Below are 19,833 nucleotides of genomic sequence, written 5' to 3' on the forward strand. Positions count from 1 at the left end.
CATTCATGAACACGTTTCTCTGAATTTCATGATATATGGTTTAGAAAGGGACAGAAGGAATGGCAAGGTGAACTACTTGTACAGGTGTCTTGGCTTTGAGAACCACTGATTCTGTGAGATGCTTCATGGTCTGTGCCTGCAATGCTCCCTAGCACCAGCAGAGAGCACCCAAAACTTATAGACCCAAGCCAAAACAAGGCTCTGAACTCTGCCACTATTTCTTTTCTTGTCCCTCTCTTCCATAGCCTCAACCTGTCTGTCCCCCACCAAATATGCTCACTTACATCCCTGTTCCTTTCTCTCTTCTGCCTGCCCTGGAGTTAACCCCCCTGCTGGTTTCCATGGAGATATGCTGGGTAACAGGTGCCATTGACAGGAGGATGCTCTAACAAGAAACGGCCTTGCCCCTCATGAACCCCTGAAAGGGGATAGTTGTGGGAAATTAAGGACCTTGACTCTTGACCCTACAGTTTCAGATCCCTTTCTCAGAAGGTCAGACTTATCTCCTAAAAAGAAGTATGTGATTCCCAGCTGGAGATATAAGCAAGAAATGTGGTTTGAGGTCTTTCTGAATCCCATAGCAACATCTGCATTGTGTTCTGGCATCTCTGCTGTGAGGTTTGGGATCATAAGCTCGGGCTCTATAACTATGCTTTGAATGTTATCTCTATATTCCCCATAGGATCCAAGACAATACACGCACTCCCTGGGCCCTCATTCAATAATGTGGTCTGTGTGTGTGCAGATAACATAAGGATGATTTTTTGCCTGTGTGCATCAGTCATGTGTATGCATGTGTCCATATCCAGTCTCACAAATGTGTGTGCTGGGGTGCATGAGGTGAGGCCAGGAGTGTGTTTGTGTTTTTCAACAAAATGATGTTGCTGCTCAGGTGTGTCCAATTTTTCGTGACTCCATTTGGGGTTTTCTTGGCAAAAATACTGGAGTGGTTTTCATTTCTTCCTCCAACTCAGTTTATAGATGGGGAAATTGAAGAAAACATTGTTAAGTGATTTGTCTATGGTCATATAGGTAGAAAGAATCTGAAACCATATTTGAAGTCTTTCTGATGACAGATCTAGAACTCTATTCTCTGAGCCACCTAGTTGCCCTAATAAAATGGACTAACACTTAAAATCAGAAAGTAAAGCTGGATGGATTATCTAATCAAATATCCTTATTTTATAAATGTAGAAACTGAGTCCTGTTGTGGTTGGCCCAAGGAAAACAGAAGCTCTGATAGGTTGGTATAACGTTTCAGAGATACTAAATGAAAGATTAGGCATTCATGTATAGATATCCTGATCCAAGCCTTAGGTATTTTTCACCCTTTAACATCTAACATCTAAGATCAAATGTTCTGGCCTGTCTTTTGGCTCTTTTGGCTGATTCCAAAAAAAAAAAAATGAAATCCTTTCAGGAGATGAAGATTTGTTAGCAGGGAGGGTATATTCAAAGGAGTGTATGGAAATTTTAATGTCAATTCTTAGAACAGTTTCCTAAATACTCCCTGAGAATCAGAAATGTTTGAAATAATAATATAGGTTTTCAAGATGATGACTGTGAAAAGGACAACACTCCTTTCCCCCAGGGAGATATGTTAATTCAGGCATTTTTTTAAAAAATCACATTCCTTTTAAAAATCAGTCACCCTACATTTCTAATCATATCTATGCAAGATGTGTATATTTTGGATGGAGAAGTGTCCTATGTTGATGTGTGAGGTGTATATATATATATATATATATATATATATATATATATATATATACACATATGTATGTATATATACGCACATATACATAGACACATGACAAAATACACATCTGTGTATAAATCTTCATGGGTTTTGTGTTTATAAATATGCTTATATATATATATAAATGCATACCTTTACATATGTGTACATGCATATATGAATATATTAAGTAACTGTTAATTTCTAAAACTGCTTGGAAATAAGTATGTAGGTTTTCTAGCCAGATAAGAATTTATATTTCTATGTATGTTTGTGCATTATCATGTCCCAAACTATCAATCTGAATATATCTGTTCTGTGAGAAGTAGCTGGGCTATGGTGGCAAATGCCCCTTCCCCAATGATTTTGTTTGTTTGCTTGTTTTTATTTTTTTGCTGAGGCAATTGGAGTTAAGTGACTTGCCTAGGGTCACACAGCTAGGAGGTGTTAAGTGTCTGAGGTCAGATTTGAACTCAGGTACTCCTGACTTCAGGGCTGGTGCTCTATCCACTGTGTCACCTAGCTGCCCAGCCCCCCCCCCAACGATTTTAATCAAAAGATTTATTTGTCTTATGATTCTGAATAAAAATTACCTTGTGTAAGTTACCACATTTGTAAGTCTTATTTGTAAAATGAAGGAGCTGGATTCTTAGAGTCCTTTCCCAGATCTAAATGTTATACTTTGTATACATGTACCATTATTGTTTCCATTGTTCAGTCATGTCCTATTCTTCATGACCCCATTTGGGATTTTCTTGGCAAAAATGGTAGAATAGTTTGTCCCTTGCTTCTCCATCTCATTTTACAGATGACAAAACTGGGGCAAACAGGACTTCCCAGGATCACAGACTTAATAACTGTCTGAGGTCAGATTTGAACTCCAGAAGGTAAGTCTTCCTGATTTTAGGTCTGGCATTCTATCCACTGTACCATCTAGTTGTCCCATATGGATAAATTTTTTGTCTTAAAGTCCTTACATTACCCCTCAATTCTGTTTCATTTTAGGAGTTATAAAGGCAGAATGGTGGACATAAAATCCTAGGTAAAAGCTATCTAGATTTGTAATTCAGAAAATATGGAATCAAATCCCATCCATAGTACTAGCCATGTGATCCGAAGCAGGACACTTCAACATTTTAGACCTCAGGGTCTTCCCCTGGAAAAATAAATCAATGAATAAATCAATCAATAGATAGCTAAATAAATAAACAAGTAGATGAATAAATAAATAAATAAGTGAATGAACAAATGAAGAAATGAATTAACAAACAAACAAATGGATAAATAAATAGTCAAGGGGACTGAACTTTTGAAGTTCTCCTAGAGTAGTCTTATACCCCTGGAGCTAAGCTGGGGCCTGACCAACCTTTTAGGCTATGATAAGGGAAGAGAGCATTTATTTGCTCTCTGCCCTTATAAAATATGCAAGTTGAATTTGATGTCCAAAAGAAGCCCTTTGTGTGTGAATAGCTGCCCATGTCTATCCCTTGAGGGATTCAGTTAACAAAGGTCATTGGAGTGATGGTAGACAGATAAATAAGAAAACGGCATACCCCTAACCATAAGGGTTTAATAATAACAATAGCTTATGGTTAGATGATGCTTTAAAGTTTGCAGAGGACTTTCATTACAACAACCCTGTCAAGTAAACAAAATGTTAATATCAATTATCGCTAGTATGGCATCATCCAATGAATGCCAGCTTAAAGTCAGAAGGCCTGGATTCAAATTCTATTTCTGCCCCATTCTAGATGTATGACTTCTGGCAAGTAATTTCATTCTCTCTGAACTTCGTTTCCCAATTTTTAAGATGAATGTGACAATACTTTTGTTACCTGCCTCATAAAATTGTTGTGTATATCAAATGAGATCGTTTATGTAATACTTGGTAACTATAAAATGTTATAAAAATGAAAGCTATTATTATTATTCCTTCCCACTCCACCTAAGATCTCTCCCTGTCCCTGCTGTGCAGCGTGGGGAAGGAATGCCCAGCGCCTACACAGCAGTGACTGGCATTGAACCAGCACCAATACCACATTCCACACCCCCAGCTATCCTGGCGTGCCCAGTGGATTAGGGGGATCAAAGAGCCAAAGCCTGCCTTTTCCTTTTTCCTACTGTAACAACCTATGTATTGCAGTCTCACAGGACAGCCTGATCTAGATCCCATCCCTAGATTTCCACCCTGGAAAGCATGCAGAATATAGGGTTTGTTTGTTTGTTTGTTTGTTTGAACTAGGAAAGGCCCTTGGACATTATTTGACTCAGCATGAATAATAATTCAATAATCAAACATAGCAATTCAGTTAACAGAAGGCTCTCTTCACAAAAATCTTATGGGATGGGAAGGACAAATGCTATTTCCCCCCAATTTACAGATGAAAAAACTGAAGCTTCAGGAAAATAAAAGACTTACCCAAGACCCATTCACTAGCATCTATCTGACCCAGGACTTCTGATTCAAAGTACAGTATAGTATTATTTCCACTAGGTTTTTTCCATGGATGCCTCCTTTATGGGCAGAGTAAAAAAAAGCTTTTTTTCTTTGTCTAGATCAATCCATAAATATCTAATCAAAGATGATAGATCTTGGTAGGATCTTGAAGGAAATGAGGAAAAAAACTTCTAGATTTTAGATCTAATGATCTCAGAGCTTAGAGAACAAAAAGATAAACAAATACAGTATGGGAAACAAGCCCTCTTAGGGTAGAAAATACTCCCTATTGGTTCTAATATAGGCAATGGAAAGGTAACTATCAAAGATACCTAAACCTTACCTCTCAGCTCCAAGTACAAGTAATACCATGAGAAATTTCTCTTGGCTCTTTAAAAGAATCTATCTTTCAGTAGAGTGTGTATGGGAAAAACATAGAGAAAACAGGGCAGGAAATAAGATGATACCTTTTCAGCATTTCATCCTCTCAATCCATCAAGGCAACATGGGGACTTGGAAAGAAAGTCCTAAGTCCAAAGTCTTGAATTCAAATCTCAGCATTTGCACAAGCTATATCATTACACGTTATTGATCCTCCAAAATTCCCAGATCTCTGACCTTTAAAATTGGAAGAAAGGATATTTCAAGTGTCCATTCCAGCTCTAAATCCTATAGTCTTAATCTCTTCATGCAGTTAATGTTATGGGGAGGAAGGGATTTGGAGAAGCGTAGACCCAGCACAATCTATACAAGAATAGACAGAAAGAGATAAGGGTGGGACAGCAGATGAAAGAACTAATTAGTAATAGAAGAGCCTGGGAAATGATTGTTACATGATTTCCCCACACATACATCCCCTACCCCACCCCTCACCCCCTCAAACTTAAGTTTCTACACATCCTCCCTTACACAGACTGGTCTTCCTTTTCCTTTACATAGTTCAGAAAAGATGGTGCCCAAGTACTTTGCCAGATCAAAAATTAGAAGACTTAAAATATGCCTCCTCATCCAGGTAGGCCCTCCCCTTTTGGCAGTCATGTCCCTACCACACATGAAGCTCTTCCCTTTCCCCCTGAAAGAACAGCCCCCTTTTCCTTACATTCTTCTTCTAAATTTATAGCAGACTCCACCCTAGCCTGGCCCATTCTTCACATAGGTCAGCTTTTCGCTTCTCCGAATCCACTGCAGTCCAACCCCTCCTCTGCCATATAGCCTGGCCCCTCCCACCTGATCTCACAAGCCCCGCCCCTTCATTTAGCTGAGTCCTTTCACCCATCCAAATAGCAAAAAATTTAGAAATGTCTGACCATAAAAGAATCCCCGTAAAAAAAAAAAAAAAAAAGAGGTAGAAATGGGGAGGGGGGATTTGAAGCAACAGAACTTCCACGTCAATGGAAATGTAAGTATACATACATATTCAGCTACCTTGCCACCCTCATCAACCTAAAGACTGATCAGTGGTTCAGAACTCCCATGCAAAAAGTTCCCCCAAACCACCCAAAGGTGGTTTTTAAGGGACTTTGAAGTTTGAACAGATTGAACAGAGATACTAAGAAAAATAAGAAATTAAACAACTATGCCAAAGTTAGAGAAACACAATGGAAGTACCTCTCAATATCTAATATCTTTCAGTGCTTTAAGAATAAACATCACAAAGATAGTGAAGGACCAGATAGCCTGAGAAATAGGTAATAAGAGCCAAAAGCACTTAATTGCAGAGACACAAAGAAAATCTGGCAGAGATACTAGTAGATTACTGAGATATTAACAAATCTTCACAAAAACATTGAATGTTGTCACTGTCATAGAGAGAAATCACATTCTTTTCTATAAGGGAAAGAACATTGCTCCATCACACTTAACTAGTGTGTCTTTAGCAAATCATGATCTTCCTGGTTTTCAGAGTATTTACCTGAAGAGGGGATAGGGCCAGCTGATTGATATCTACAAAAATTGATATCTACACTGGTTAACTCTAAAATTTAGAGATTTTTTTCTCATCTTTGGAGATCAAATAGTTACATAGAACTAAGTGCAGCCTTTTCAAAATCCCTTGAAGACTTTTCCTTAAGATATTTGATCATAAGAATCCATAAAACTTCCTTTGAGATTCATTCTTCTCTAAAAGACTTAAGACTGTTGGGCCATGAGTATATAGGTTCTTAATGCCTATTCCTTTTACCTTTTCCAAAGTCTGTTTTAGTTTTTGTCCATCTGGAAACTGGAGATTTCTGAAAGCCCTTCCTAGGAACATCAGTGAATTCACCCAGTGGCATAAAAAAAGGTTCCTGTCAGGATAGGATGGACAGTCTCTTCAAAGATAGACCAGAAAAACACAAGGGCACAGGCTTCCTAGAGAGATTATAACAGGAGAAATTGGAAGAAGGAATTGGATTTAAGAGGAATTTGGGCCCCTGTAGTGAGAACGATTTGGGAAGACACTTGGATAGAGATGTGTTGAGGGTACAGCTGCTCTGGGAGGGTTGGTAATTTCTGTCATAAGGCAACATTGTTTGGGGGCTTGCTGGGCAGGGGGTAAGCTGTCAAGGGTAGTAAACTGTTGCTGGGCTGGTGGCTACTAAGGATACTATTGGAAAGGAAGGATCTAGGGAGACTTGTTTATCGTTAGAAAGGGGACTATGTCAGCTAGTTACTCTTTTTGGGAAAAGGCTGAGGACGCTGATTGCTTGTTGGAAGGGCCCCGAAAGCTGCAGAAACACCAGTTCCAGAACCTGGACAGGAGAGTAGGACGTTGGAACTGGCTTAGCCTGGGCCACTGGGCACGCCCTGCCCAAGGCTGCAGTGCAAGGTCTAGCCAGCTGGCCCCGGGCCCCACCCGATCCCCTCCCGCCGCTTCGGGCCGACGTGGAGTGAGCCCCAAGCCCGGCTGCTGAGCCAGCTGCCTCCCTCAGCTCCACACCCGAGCCTGGCCGGCTGCGCTCCCGAGGGAGCAGGCGGAACGCACCACGGTAGCAGGAGGGGTGGGGGGGAATAAAAGGCGGGGGGGAGCGAGGAATGCGGCAGCCTGCTCCCCCCCTTCCTCCTGGCCCAGCCCCCCGTCACCCCCCCCCTCCGCTGCCAGCCGAATGGTCTGCTCCGAGCGCCCTATTTAATCCCCGCGACTGCAGCAGCGCCGGCTCCCTCCCCGTCCCCGCCTCGGCCCCGGGCTCCGTTGCGGCTCGGGGACGCTCTTTCAGCCAAGACCGTCATCGGACCCCCCCCTTCCTTTCTCCGCCCCTCCCCCCTGCCTCGGGGGACCCAGGCTCGCCAGCGCCCAGCCAGGGAGCCGGCCGGGAAGCGCGATGGGGGCACCCACCGCCCTGCCCCTGCTACTGCTGCTCGCCTGCTGCTGTGCGCCCGGCGGGGCCAACCTCTCCCAGGACGGTGAGTGAGGGAGGGGGCGGCAAGGGTGGTGATGGGGGGGAGGAAGGGGCGGGGAGGCACCCAGGGAGGGGATGGAGAGCCTGTTGGCTTTGTTAGATACCCAGGGTTATAAGTAGCCAGCTGATGCTGTTATCCTTGTGTTTGTCTTGTCTCTTTGGGCATCTCTGTCTGTGCATCTCTGGGTGTGTGCATCCCGGGGCGTAACGGTGTGTGCATCCCCAGTGCCCGTAATTTCAAAATCTATGTCTGCCTGTCGAGCCAAATGTTTCTATTTCTGGGTTTCTTCTATTACTGTGTGCGTGTGTTGGTGTCCGTTTGTGTATCTGTGTGTCTGTATGTGTGTGCGTGTGTGTATGTGTCTGTGTTGGTGTCTGGTTCTGCGTCTCTGTGTCAGTGTCTGTGTGTATGTCTGTGTCGGGGTGTGTTGGGGGCGGGGTGAATTTCCGTCTGAATGTTTTCTCTTAGGGTGTGTGTCGTGTGTCGGGGTGTTGTGTCTGTGTGTCTGTATGTGTATCTGTAAGGGCTGAGCGGCCAGTAAGATTCCCCGGACTGCTGTATGCAAACATCACCACCACCACCGCCGCTTACCACCACCCCCTCCAGCCCCGCTGCCGGGCGGGCAAGGGAGGGGGACAGGGCGAGGCTGAAGAGGGGGGTGTGGGGGAAGGAGGGGGAGTTTCTTCACGAAGCAAAACAACAACACGGGGGCTAAGGATGAGGGAGGGGGGGACTCTTGGGACCCAGGATTGAAGCATCACCTGGACGAAGCAAAGGCTGTTATAGGAAATCCAAACAAGAGGTCAGATCTTACTCATAACGAGGAAAGGATCGCAGATAAAAGGGGTTGTAAATGATCTGAGAGCCTCGGGATGGCTGAAAAGCCCAGGGCTCCGCTGGGTTAGAAATGGCATTGATTCCTTCCTTTCCGCTGAACTTAAGTAGTCCTGGTAGTCTGGTGATCCAAATCTCTTTCGGGTGATGGAGGGAAGGATAAGAAGGGAGATGAATCTGAGGTAGTGGGAAGGGGATTCGCGGGGAGGAGGAGGAAGAAGGAGAGGCTATCCAGGGGTGAAGATACGTGGGGAAAAGCCCCTCCCGCTCTGGGCAGGGCTATGTAGGTCAACTTGGCGAGGACCGCTGGGCGATCTGAAAGCCACGGTTAATAAGGAGATGGGACTAATTGCGCAAGGATGCTTATGAGGGAGGAAGGCATTGAGGGGTATGAGGATCCTGAAAGGAGGCTTGCCTGAGAAGGTAGTAAAGGAATGCATCGTTCTTTCCCCTCCATCCCTATCATGGCGGGAGGGGATGGGGGTGGAGAAGGGGGGAGGATTGTGAAGAAGGGAGGGGAATTGGACCGCAGCGGAGCCCAGGGATGGGGAGTGTACCGCTGTGCCAGGCCAAATGCCAGCGGAGAGCAGAGGGAACCGCAGGGGAGGAGACAGTCCAAGCGACTCCTGGACTCCGGATGGCCAGTGGGGCTGGGCACAGGGCGGAGTAGTGAGGTGGTGAGTGAGAGGGGTAGTTGGGGGTAGAAGAAGGGAAAGAAATAAAACAGCCCAGGGGAACATGTAAGAACTGAGGATCGGTCTGTTTCTAATCCCGCCTCTCCCTACACCCTCCTCCTGCCCCGCCTTCATCTTGATGAAGGAGCTTCCCCCTGTCCGGGGACCCCGGGGAATCCCCTCCCAGCAGCTACCAGCCTGACTGGTTGGCTTGTTCCTCCCCTCTTATCCCCAACCCTCCCCAAAGACTATTCTAGCCTCAGTTACCAGGGCGACCACAGTTCCTCCTCCCATAAGGGGACATCCCCTCCCAGTTCTTTCCCTTCCTCTGGGGAGCTACACTAGCAACCCTCGATCTAACTTGGAAAGAAAAAAAAAAGGGCAGTCAAGAGAACCCACGTCTAGAAGTGCTGTCTAGGACATTCTTACTTGCTGAGCCCTGATTGTCAACCAACAACAGCCCTTAAGCTCATCATCTATTTAGCCTATTTTACTATTAAGGGCCTGGTATGGGCAGACAACCAGGTATGACTAAGTATGGGATCATCTAATACAGGGGTATTTGAAACCTCAGAAAGGGGAGCAAATGGAAAGACAGAAGATATGGGATGTTCTACAATTAAATCTAGAGGTAAATGGACTTTAAATCATTGTTTCTCTATTATTTTGTTCTGAGGAAAGCCACTTTTGCTAGAACAGTATATAGAGGTGGATTTTGAGTTAGGAACATCTGTGTCCAAACATTCTTCCTCTGATACATAGTAGAGGTGTAACAAGTCATTTAACCACTTTGAACCTCAGTTTTCTCATCTGTAAAAAAGGAAATATAATAGCACCAACCCAGCAGGATTGTTGTGAAAATGAAATGAGATAATATTTGTAAAGCACTTTGCAAATATTTAAAGCACTATATAAATGCTACCTAGTTATTATAATTGTTATTATATTATTATCACACTTTCTTGCTCCTGCTGTCAATAAGTTCAGTACCTGCTCAACCTTTATGATGAGCAGGGAGAACAATGTCCTCTCCTAGATTAGCTTTATGTGCTGTTTGATACCTGGATACTCTCCAAGGTGTGTTTTTGTTTGTTTGTTTGTTTATTTGTTTTATTTTGTTTTAGGAATTGGACTCAAAAAAGAAACACTTTTCATTATAAATCTGCCTTCCTTTCATACAGTACAATAGGACAATAAAATACCTAACACTGGCTAAGTCCAGGATAACAACTAGTGTAAAGCAGAAAAAGCCAAACAGTCCCAAGGATATAGCAGGTTAATGCTTTGAGAACTCCTACTTTTTTCCCTAGAGACTTTGAGGGAGGTAAGACAAAACTGTGCTTGGAGGAAAAAGTCATGAATTTAAATGTCTACTTTATGGATAAAGTGTGTGTGTGTGTGTGTGTGTGTGTGTGATATAAGAGGAGGAAGAGAAAGAAGAGGATGGGGAAGAGGAGGAAGAGGAGGATGAAGAAGTGGAAGAGGAATTAAGGAAAACAAGCATGACCCCAGTCTCAAAAATAGTTAGAAACAGCCATAATGTTGTGTTAAATAATTTAATTCTTCTTTAACCTATCTGGGCCTTAATTTCCTCATCTAAAATGAGATTAGACTACATAACCTCTAAATTCTTTCAGCTCTTACTCATTATTATTTCTATTATTTCCCCTCCCAATTTTCCAGTCCTTTAACTTCTTTAAGTCCAGCCCACCTTTACCACCACAACTTGTCATGAGCATCACACAACAACACTGACAACAACTGCATAAACTTCCATTAAAAAAAGGAATTGGTAATATTGTTGATAAATAGTAGAAGAGAGGCAAGTGGCAAGCTGCCTCACATGGATTGGGATAAAAGAGGTGTGTTCCCCATAGAAACCTAAATGCAAGGATTGATGCCTCTTTGGCCTTGACTGCTCCCCAGGAATGTAGTTTTAAAGTTTGAAAGTCTGAGCAGGAATTGGCAATAAGACATTTCTGAAACTTACCATGGTATTAAGTGTAAATGTTACAGGATTTCTAGGGTATTTAGATTTTCACCTGTCTCCTCCTCTCCATCTCATAACTGCAGGATTGGCACTGCCAGTCCCCTGAAGTTACCTTCACTTCTCTGGAGCTGCCCTCCAGGTTCAACACTGTATCTGAGTTCTTTCTCTCTAGGATGTCTCTAATAGGCTGTGAGCTGATCTGGGAAAAAATGAATAGAATGGAGAGCCTCATGTTAACTTGGTTCAGGGTTCAAAAAACAACTCTGCCTTATGCTGCACTGCTCCTTGCACCACCTTTCTCCCAGCTTGCTGACCTTCTGTCCATTGCTGTCCATTCTGCAGCCCTTTGGCCAGGTTCCCAGTATGGAGAACATGCCCAGTGCGCAAGGATGGACCCAGCCAGCCCTGCCCACAGAGCTATTTGGCAGCACTTCACCACCCTGTTTCTGTCTCTTGTCATAGGCACAACCCCTGAAGGATGATCTGCCTACTCATTGGATGCAGGAGAAGTATTACCATAGGAAAGACGAAAATTGAACAAGAATATTCTTTATATCAGGGGGTCTAGTTTGTCTCAGTAGAACCAGCCTTCCTGGTAAAGACTGCCCTATAGGGCACTGGGGATATGCCAAATATATTGCCAAAAACTGTGATGCAAATTCTAATGTAACCTTCTTGAATACAGGCAGGCTTATTGATGTGCATGATTTCCTCAAGGCTGATGGTCAAAGGAAATAGATAAAGAATTATGTATGTGCTTTGCATGTTATTCCTTTCAAACTTTCTCCATAACCCTTCTAACAAAGAAATTCTAAGCCCAAACCAACGCTAACTCTTTAAAGACTCTCATATGACTAGATCAATTCCCATATAATCTTTGATTACAGATAAGTTCTGTCTTTTGCATTGGTCATTGACAGACAGCAGATTAGGTAAGTGCACTTCCATCTGCTTCTTAGGCCTATTGCTCTACAAGTTCCTATATAAAGTATTAGTCTTCTTCTGAGCAGAACATCCCGAAGAAAATGTGAAGCCAAATTTGGAGTCACCTCCTCCTTTGGCCATACTCTGGGGAGAATCTTTACAATCTTGCCAAGAGGATGTAAATACTTAGAGTTGTGCTTGGTAGCATGTGTTTTTTTTTGTTTTTTTTTTTGTTTTTTGTTTTTTTTCCCCCACTACTTTCCAATTCAGTTCAACTTCTCCCTTTTCTGTCACCTTATCCATGATAAAAATTTCTGCTGAGGATGATAATACAGTTGCAAATTTTTCTTCACCCGCCTGAATGCAGGACCTGGGCTAGGTCAGGTCCATGTTGATTGCTAATAACCTTAAGGGCATACTCAGAGCTTGGAAAATGCTTTCCATTCATATCTTCTTGATATTTGTCACTTCCTGTTTAACTCTTGGCTACAGGCCTTCTCTTCATAACACCTCTAGTAAATAATAAGCACAACTGATTTTAATGTCAGGATTGGTGTCACACTAGTTTTAGGGGAAATCATATGCTTCTATAGTCTTTAAAAATAGGCTTTTATTAATATCCTTGTTTTTATATCACCTGCATTCTTCCATATTCTTTCCCTTCCACTTGCCAGAGAACCATCCCTTAGGACAAAATCTTTAAAGAAAAAAAAAAAAAAAAAAGAAAGAAGGTTTTGAAAAAAAATAGCAAAACCAGTCAATACATTAGAAAAAAATTGACATTACCTGCAATGTTCCAACACTGTTGACTCACCACCTCTGGAAAGGGGCAGGAGAGAAGTATTTTTTAATATATGTTCTCAAGAACTAACTATATTGTTTATAACTTTTCAACATTCATCTCCACTTGTTTTGTGGTTGATGTCCTTTCCATTTACATTAATAAACTCAATGTATATGTTTTCCTCACTCTGTTTATTTCATTCTTCATCAGTTGTGTAAGTCTGTCCGTCCTTCTCCATATTCATCATGTTCATTGTTTCTTACAGTACAGTAATATTCCATTGCATTCATGTACCACGATTTGTTTAGATATTCTTCAATCACTGGGTATCTGTTTTGTTTCTATTTTTTTGCTACAAATATTTTGGTATTTATGGAGCCTTTTTCTTCTAATAACTTAGTGATTGAATTTCTTAGGCAAAGGATATGATTATTTTAGTCACTTTCTTTGCCTAAACACCCAATTTCTTTCCAAAATGTTATTTTAACTAATTTCTAGAATGGTTATATTGATTTATGGAAATTTTTATAACCATAGATAAATATCACAGTCAATGAAGAGCCAAGAAGATGAGAGGATGCCAAAATGAATCAGTAAAAATAATGATAAATAGTCCTATGTCATTGCAAAATTCCCCATTTCCTCCAACTGATTGACATTCATATGGCATGATACCTTTCACCAACTATGGCCAATGTTCCCTCTTAAGGAGAGACAACCATTTCCTCTATTCTCTGAATGAATTTTACAGTTCCTCAGTCAGGATCATCCACTGCAATGATGAGTATGTTACCGGAGTACATCATGGTGGCCCCATACTGAGAGATATTTATGATAGTGATTCACAATGTAGGACTCTAAAGTACCCTGATGTTTCTGTGATGTCACTAAGAGGTTGTCTTTGAACTTCCTCCTCAAAGAGGTATATCATTCCAGTACTACATATCTCTTGGAATGAGTTTCTAACCAAACTCTCATTTTTCTTAACTTCCTTATTATTGCCTACAGTGCCATCATCTTCCTAGGCTCCCAGTCTCACAACCTAGGTGCCTTCAACTTCTTTCTCTCACCTCCTCTCCATATATAATTAGTTGTTATATATTTCTCTAACATTTCATATATATTCTTCTCCCTTCACACTACTGCCACTCTTGTACAGGCTTTCATCAACTCATACCTAGATTATTACAGTAGCCTGCTGCCCCATATCTCTCCCTATCTCCAATCCATCCTCCACTCAGATGTCAAAGAGATCTTTCTAAAGTGTAGAACTGACCACATCATTCCCATATTAAGTGAAATCCAGTGTTTTCCTGTAAACTCTTGGAACAAATATAATTTTTTCTGTTTGAATTTTAAAGTCCTTCATAATCTAGTCTCCTCCCACTTTTTCAGCTTTCTATCCTCTAGGTAAATTTTGATAGAGTGGCTCAGACAGACCTCCCTGCTGTTTGCCACAGAAGATAATCCATTTCCTGATTTTCTGAATTTTCACTGGCTATTCCTCATGCCTGGAACTCCCTTCTCTCTTCATCTGTGCCTCCCACCTAAGAACCTATCTTTTACAGGGAGCCTTTCCATCTCCCTAAAGATCTTATTGTCCACTATCTTTGATGACCCCTAACAATCTTATTTGTACAAAACTGTTTGTATGTTTTCTCTCATTAGATTTTGAGCTCCTTGAGAAGAGGTACTAATTGTTTTTTTTGCCTTTCTTCGTTATCTCCAGTGCTTAGCACCGTGTCTCACACATAGTGCTTCAGAAATGCTAGTTGATTGACTGACTGATTGTTCTACTCTTAAACTAAACTAGCCTATTGGTGGGTTCTTCACATCTGGGTATATAACTATCTTGGGAGTGCATTTGATAGGATCAAACAGGAAACTTCAGGAGATTTGAATCAAATAATAGGTGTTGTGTGGAGCCTGGAGACAGCCCCTGCTGTCAGTTGTCTCAGTATTAACAGTCTGGCACAGCTGGCTGCCCCTCTCTGCAAGTTTTCCACTTAGCTAAGCTTCCAGACTAGTGGTGCTCTGAGCTCTCCATGGTACTGCCTTCACCTTTGTGGAATTCTCTCCCTATTGCTCTCCATGGTTCTGCCCATTCTCCTAATATGATTATTTCTCTATACCTAATGTTACCCAAAGCTAGAATAGAGTCTCCTGAGATGAAAAAAAAAAAAAAAAAAAATTCAGGCACACGGATCTATCCAGTCTCATGGCAGCTAAAAAAAAATTTGTCCAAGGATTACAAAACTGAATAACGAAATAAGTCAGGAAGTTCCAAGTCTTAAGAGGTCATAGGTTCATAGCAAGATGGGGAGGGGGGGGGAGAAAACAAGTATTTATTAAGTATTTAGAATATTCCAATAATTGTGATAATTGCTTCACTTGATCCTCCCAAGTGTGGGAGATAGGTGCTATTTTTATTCATTTTTTACAGTTGAGGAAATTGAAGTGAAAACAAAGTTAACTAACTTGCCCATAGCTAATAAGTATCTGAGGCAAGGTTTGAACTCAAGCCCAGTATTCTATCCACTGTGCCACTTAGCTACTTCATAATCATGGGATCACAAATTTAGAACTGGAAGACATCTTAGAAGCCATCTGGTTCCATTCCTTTGTTTTAGAAATGAAAAAAAAAAAAAACTGGGACTCAGGGAGGCACAAGGACTTGCCCAATATCACATAGATAATAATTAACATAAGCAGGATTTGAACCCAGATCCAATGACTCCATTGTACCACCTTATCCCTGCCACTGTCACACATGCCATCTTCAGCCTTAGAACCTTTTACTCATGTTCCTTCACAGATGGATTAAAAGCAAGAACAGCATGAATGTGGCCCAGGGGCTGTGGGTAGCAGACAGATGGCACCATGCATATGCATGCAGTAACTACTAATATACAAATGCAGATCCAAATGGAGAGTTTCTCATACTTCAATATGCAACCTTACCTGAAGCATCACAGTGAGGTTCTCTCAACTGTCCTGTTAGGCTGGTCAAATATCTATCATACTTTGCTGTCATATTTCTATGCAACTTATAGAAAATCAAAAGATATATATAAGAAGTATCAGAGTGGATGGTAAAAGACTGAAATATGTTAGAGGCCTGTTAGAAAAGTATCAGTACCCTGACTCATGGTCTCACCCTCATAACCACCTTGAACAGAAATAAATGGTTTGGAATGAAAAGCCTCTATGACCCCAAATGCCAGGTCCTTGAATAAAACCTAATTAATATTTCCTTAATCCATATCCACTTTTTATCATTCAATCTGTGTATCCATCAGTCAACAAGAATTTACTAAGCACATTTACTAAGCACCCCAAAATGGACCCTGCCCTCAAGAAGCTCACATTCTAGAGGAGTGAACATATTTATGTAAAAATATATAGAAAATACATACAAAATCAGTGCAATCTAATTTAAAGGCAAGACACTAGCAACTAGCAAGGTCCGGAAATGATATTTGAACATGAGTTTTGGAAAAAGTTGTGGATTTAAGATACAGAGGTAGAGGTAAGGAGTAAGGAAATGTCTGGCCAAAGAAACAAAAGGTGGAATTTGGTGCATGAGCAACAGCATAAAAGGAAGAGATGTGTAATAAATCTAGAAAAATAGATCAGAGCCAGATTATGGGATACTTTAAATGATTTTATTTGCTTCTAAAAGTAATAGGGAGCCACTAGGATTATTGAGCAAAAAAATTGTCAGGGATGTGCTTTAATGAATATCACTTTGGAAGCTAAGTGGAGAACAGAAAGAGTTGGGGCTAAGAGACCAATTAGGATATTATTACAGATATTCACAAGAGAAGTGATGAGTATCTGAAATGGGGTAGTGGCCATGTGAATAGAGGGAAGTGGACCAATGCAAAAGACATTGTGGAGGTTGATTATGTAATGACACTGAATGTGGCAGGAAGCTGGAGTTTCTACCACCGCCAGATGGATTTGGCTCTCTGCCTCCTGACTGGATCTTCACACCTAATCAGAACCGTATAGCCAGATCTTCACCTTTTCCTTTCCTTCCTCATGACAATTTTTACACTAGGCAGGGTCTAGCTTTGGAGTGCAGGTCTCTGGAATGGAATTCCCAATTCTTCAGTTTCCTCATTTAAGTAGGAAAAATTCCTGTCCCTCATGCAGGGACAGGTCTGGGTATTCAAAAGGAGAATACACAGGTTTAATGTCATAGCAAAAGCTAAAGATATCTCCCTTACACTCATCTCCTAAATTTCCTAACACCTTCAAGGGCATTAGATTTTTTAGACAGGGTTGGAAGACTTGTCTCTGTTTGAATTGTTCCATTTTATAATCTATTCTTCTAGCCCTGAATCTGTAGTTTCATCTCTTTGGGGTTCTTTACCGTTCTTATGATCCACCTGCTGCCTTTACCTAGAGGTTTAGGGGAGAAGGGAAATTAATGGAAAATGGGAAGAATGTTCTATCTTTTGAGCACTCATGTTTCTCTCCCTCAATCAGGCTCCTACTAATTGTCTATTGATTGATAATTACCCTAACTTTAGCTCTTTTACCTTCAGTTCAGGGTCAGAAAGGTTGGGAACATCACCTTGCCCTAGGGAAAGAAGAAAAGGAAGCCAGTGCCTAAACCATTCACTTAAAGAGCCAATCAGTTCTTTATTTTTCTCAAACTCCGTTCCAGTTTTTTCTTTTTTTCTTTTTTTTTTTTTTTGGGGGGGGGAAGGTGAAGAAGTATGGTTGGAGATAATGATAAGACTTTAGTGAGAGTCCTCAGTGCCAAGATCTTAAAGAAATCATTCTTTATTCTCCCCCTTTTACTTTCTTTAGGATCCCAGAGCCTTTATATGCTAACATGATATCCTATCATATCATATCATAACAGGGGGAATTTATAAGAAGAGGACGTTCATGACAGACAGTATATAAGTGAGCATGAGGGAATCTCTCAGTGGACCAACTCTGAGCTTCAAAGGCAACCTAGCACAGACTCCAGTCAAAGAACCATACTCAACTTTTTGAGGGGATCTAGAGTATATCTTTCTTACTACATTGTATTTAGGTGAGGGACCAGTGTTACCAGTGTTGAAATAGATACTAGCATGTACTGCATAGAATCAAAAGATCCTACAGTTTACTATATCCCTCCTTTATTCCATAACCCCACACAAATGTAAACATTAGTAAAGGCCTCTCAAATTTTCATTATTTACTCAGTATAATTGCTTAAAAGCAACTTTGTCTCAATTTCCATAGATAAAGTAGGGGCCACTTTCTGAAACAAATAGAATGGATCATTGGCAGAAGAGATAGTCCTCTATATTTAGGATTCTTAACCTGGGATCTATAAACTTGTTTAGGGGAAGGGAAGATGATTGTTTTGTTTTGCTTCATTTTAAAATATTTTAGTATCCTCATGTCAGTACCATTGGTTTTCTTTGTAATCTTATGTACTTTATTTTATGCATTTAAAAGCGTTATTCTTGGTAGAGATCCATCTTTGTTCTTCAATTGTTTTCAGTCATGTCTAAATCTTCCTGACCCCAAATGGGGTTTTCTTGACAAAGATGCTGAAGTGGTTTGCCATTTCTTTTTCCAGCTCATTTTACAGATGAGGAACCTGAAATAAACAAACAGCCAAAAGGGCCCATGACACAAAAGCTTTAAGAATCCCTACATTAGTGGCTTAGAGGAATAGATTGGGAATCCTGATAAATTGAGAAGAAGAAACTTATAGTGAGAGCCACTGAATTTCCAGTGCCTAATGCTGGACTTGGCACATAGTAGGCATTTAATAAATGCTTGATGAATTTAATTTCTTAAGATAAAAGTTGTTTTTTTTTTTTTTTTTTTTATAAGGATGCAGAGGGCTCTATCTGGGTCAAGACACATGACTAGATAAGAAACATCTAAATACTTGGTAAGAGGATTGTTGTTGTTATTTGTCCTTCATTCTCAAAGATAACCATGACTTCAAGGAGTGATGCCATGACTTGCAAATGAATTGGATTTAAGTAAAGGAGAGTTGTGCAAAGTCACTAGTCTCACTTTCTCCTTCAGACCCATCTGAGTCCAATGGCAAGATATAGATCAGGACAACTAGAGATGGCCCCAGATGTAATAGGAGACCTTGGCCTTTTTAAGATAAGAGGGTATGTAAGAAAGAAAAGATGTTTGCCTGAAAGGAAAGTGAGGTTCTTGGGACAGAGTATTTAAGTGACATGGGAAAAGATAAAATATACAATTCAATTAAACATACATTTGTAAAATACACACTAATATGATAGATGATACATAAAGTCTAAACAGAATATAGTCTTTGCCCTCATGGAGCTTATAGTCTAATGGGAGACAAGACAAATAAGAATGGCCATGATACATGCTTAGGGCCATCTCATGCAAAACCTTTTTGCAAAATTTAATTATCATTTAGGAAAGGAAGAAAGGAAAAAAAACAGTTCTTATATCAGAAGTAGCAAAGATGGTTATTTCTTCACTGCAAACCTCAATTTCAGATGGACAGATGAGAAAGAAAACTGATGTGGAACTGCTGTTGTCTGTGTTTTCATTCTTAAATTCAAGCTGTTCTTGCATAACTCCTTTGATTTTTCAAAGTTTCCCTATTCTCTTTTCACTCCATATTTTTCCTTCTCTTTCCTCTCTACATATCAAGGTGCTTGCTCTGGAACACCAGTAGACATGCGTGGAGATCAGAAAGGGTCCAAAAAGTGGCAGTTCTGAGGATTCTGCATAATGGTGCTTCACAAGTATTTAGTGATTTGTACTGGACCCTGTATTCTAATCCAAGCTTCTTCCACAATGAACTCTGTTGTATGTCATTCCCCATCTGAGGGTGGTGATATATAAGCAAGCTCTCATAGTGATTAAGTATAAATAAACAAAACCAGAGGAAAAAGATGGTTAAAGGATACCTCAAATACTGGGTTAGTTTTGGTGCCAGTCTAGAACTTTGATTCATTCTTATCTAAATACATGAGCCTTATCTTAAACTGGAATTAAGGTGCTGATCTGAAATGAGCTATATTTCTGATTGGATTCCAGATTTAGAAATGTGCGTTG

General features: G+C 40.9%; 2 protein-coding genes across 5 annotated transcripts in view; one reads left to right on the forward strand and one right to left on the reverse strand.

Annotated features, from left to right (window-relative positions):
* The window catches only part of LOC141539447 (olfactory receptor 6N1), a 248,797-nt gene extending 240,956 nt beyond the window's left edge, over nt 1-7,841 (reverse strand). The window contains exons 1-2 of the mRNA XM_074262256.1: nt 7,660-7,841; nt 6,358-6,527 (exon numbers count right to left, since the gene is read on the reverse strand). The gene's annotated coding sequence lies outside the window, so the exon portion shown is untranslated. The remainder of the gene's footprint in view (nt 1-6,357; nt 6,528-7,659) is intronic.
* CADM3 (cell adhesion molecule 3) overlaps nt 1-19,833 on the forward strand; it is a 58,113-nt gene that overhangs the window by 10,445 nt on the left and 27,835 nt on the right. Inside the window, exons 2-3 of one of the 4 annotated variants that reach the window (XM_074262265.1) lie at nt 2,547-2,625; nt 18,613-18,673. The exons of 1 other annotated variant lie outside the window; for it this stretch is intronic. Coding sequence is in view for 1 of the 3 variants with exons in the window: in XM_074262267.1 (XP_074118368.1) it covers nt 7,478-7,559 (82 nt within the window). In the remaining 2 variants the exon portion in view is untranslated. Of the gene's footprint in view, nt 1-2,546; nt 2,626-7,313; nt 7,560-18,612; nt 18,674-19,833 lie in introns of those variants that run through there. 2 more of the 4 variants (XM_074262263.1, XM_074262267.1) reach the window with 2 other exon arrangements.

The sequence above is a fragment of the Sminthopsis crassicaudata genome, chromosome 4, assembly GCF_048593235.1.
Source record: "Sminthopsis crassicaudata isolate SCR6 chromosome 4, ASM4859323v1, whole genome shotgun sequence".
Classification (NCBI taxonomy): Eukaryota; Metazoa; Chordata; class Mammalia; order Dasyuromorphia; family Dasyuridae; genus Sminthopsis; species Sminthopsis crassicaudata.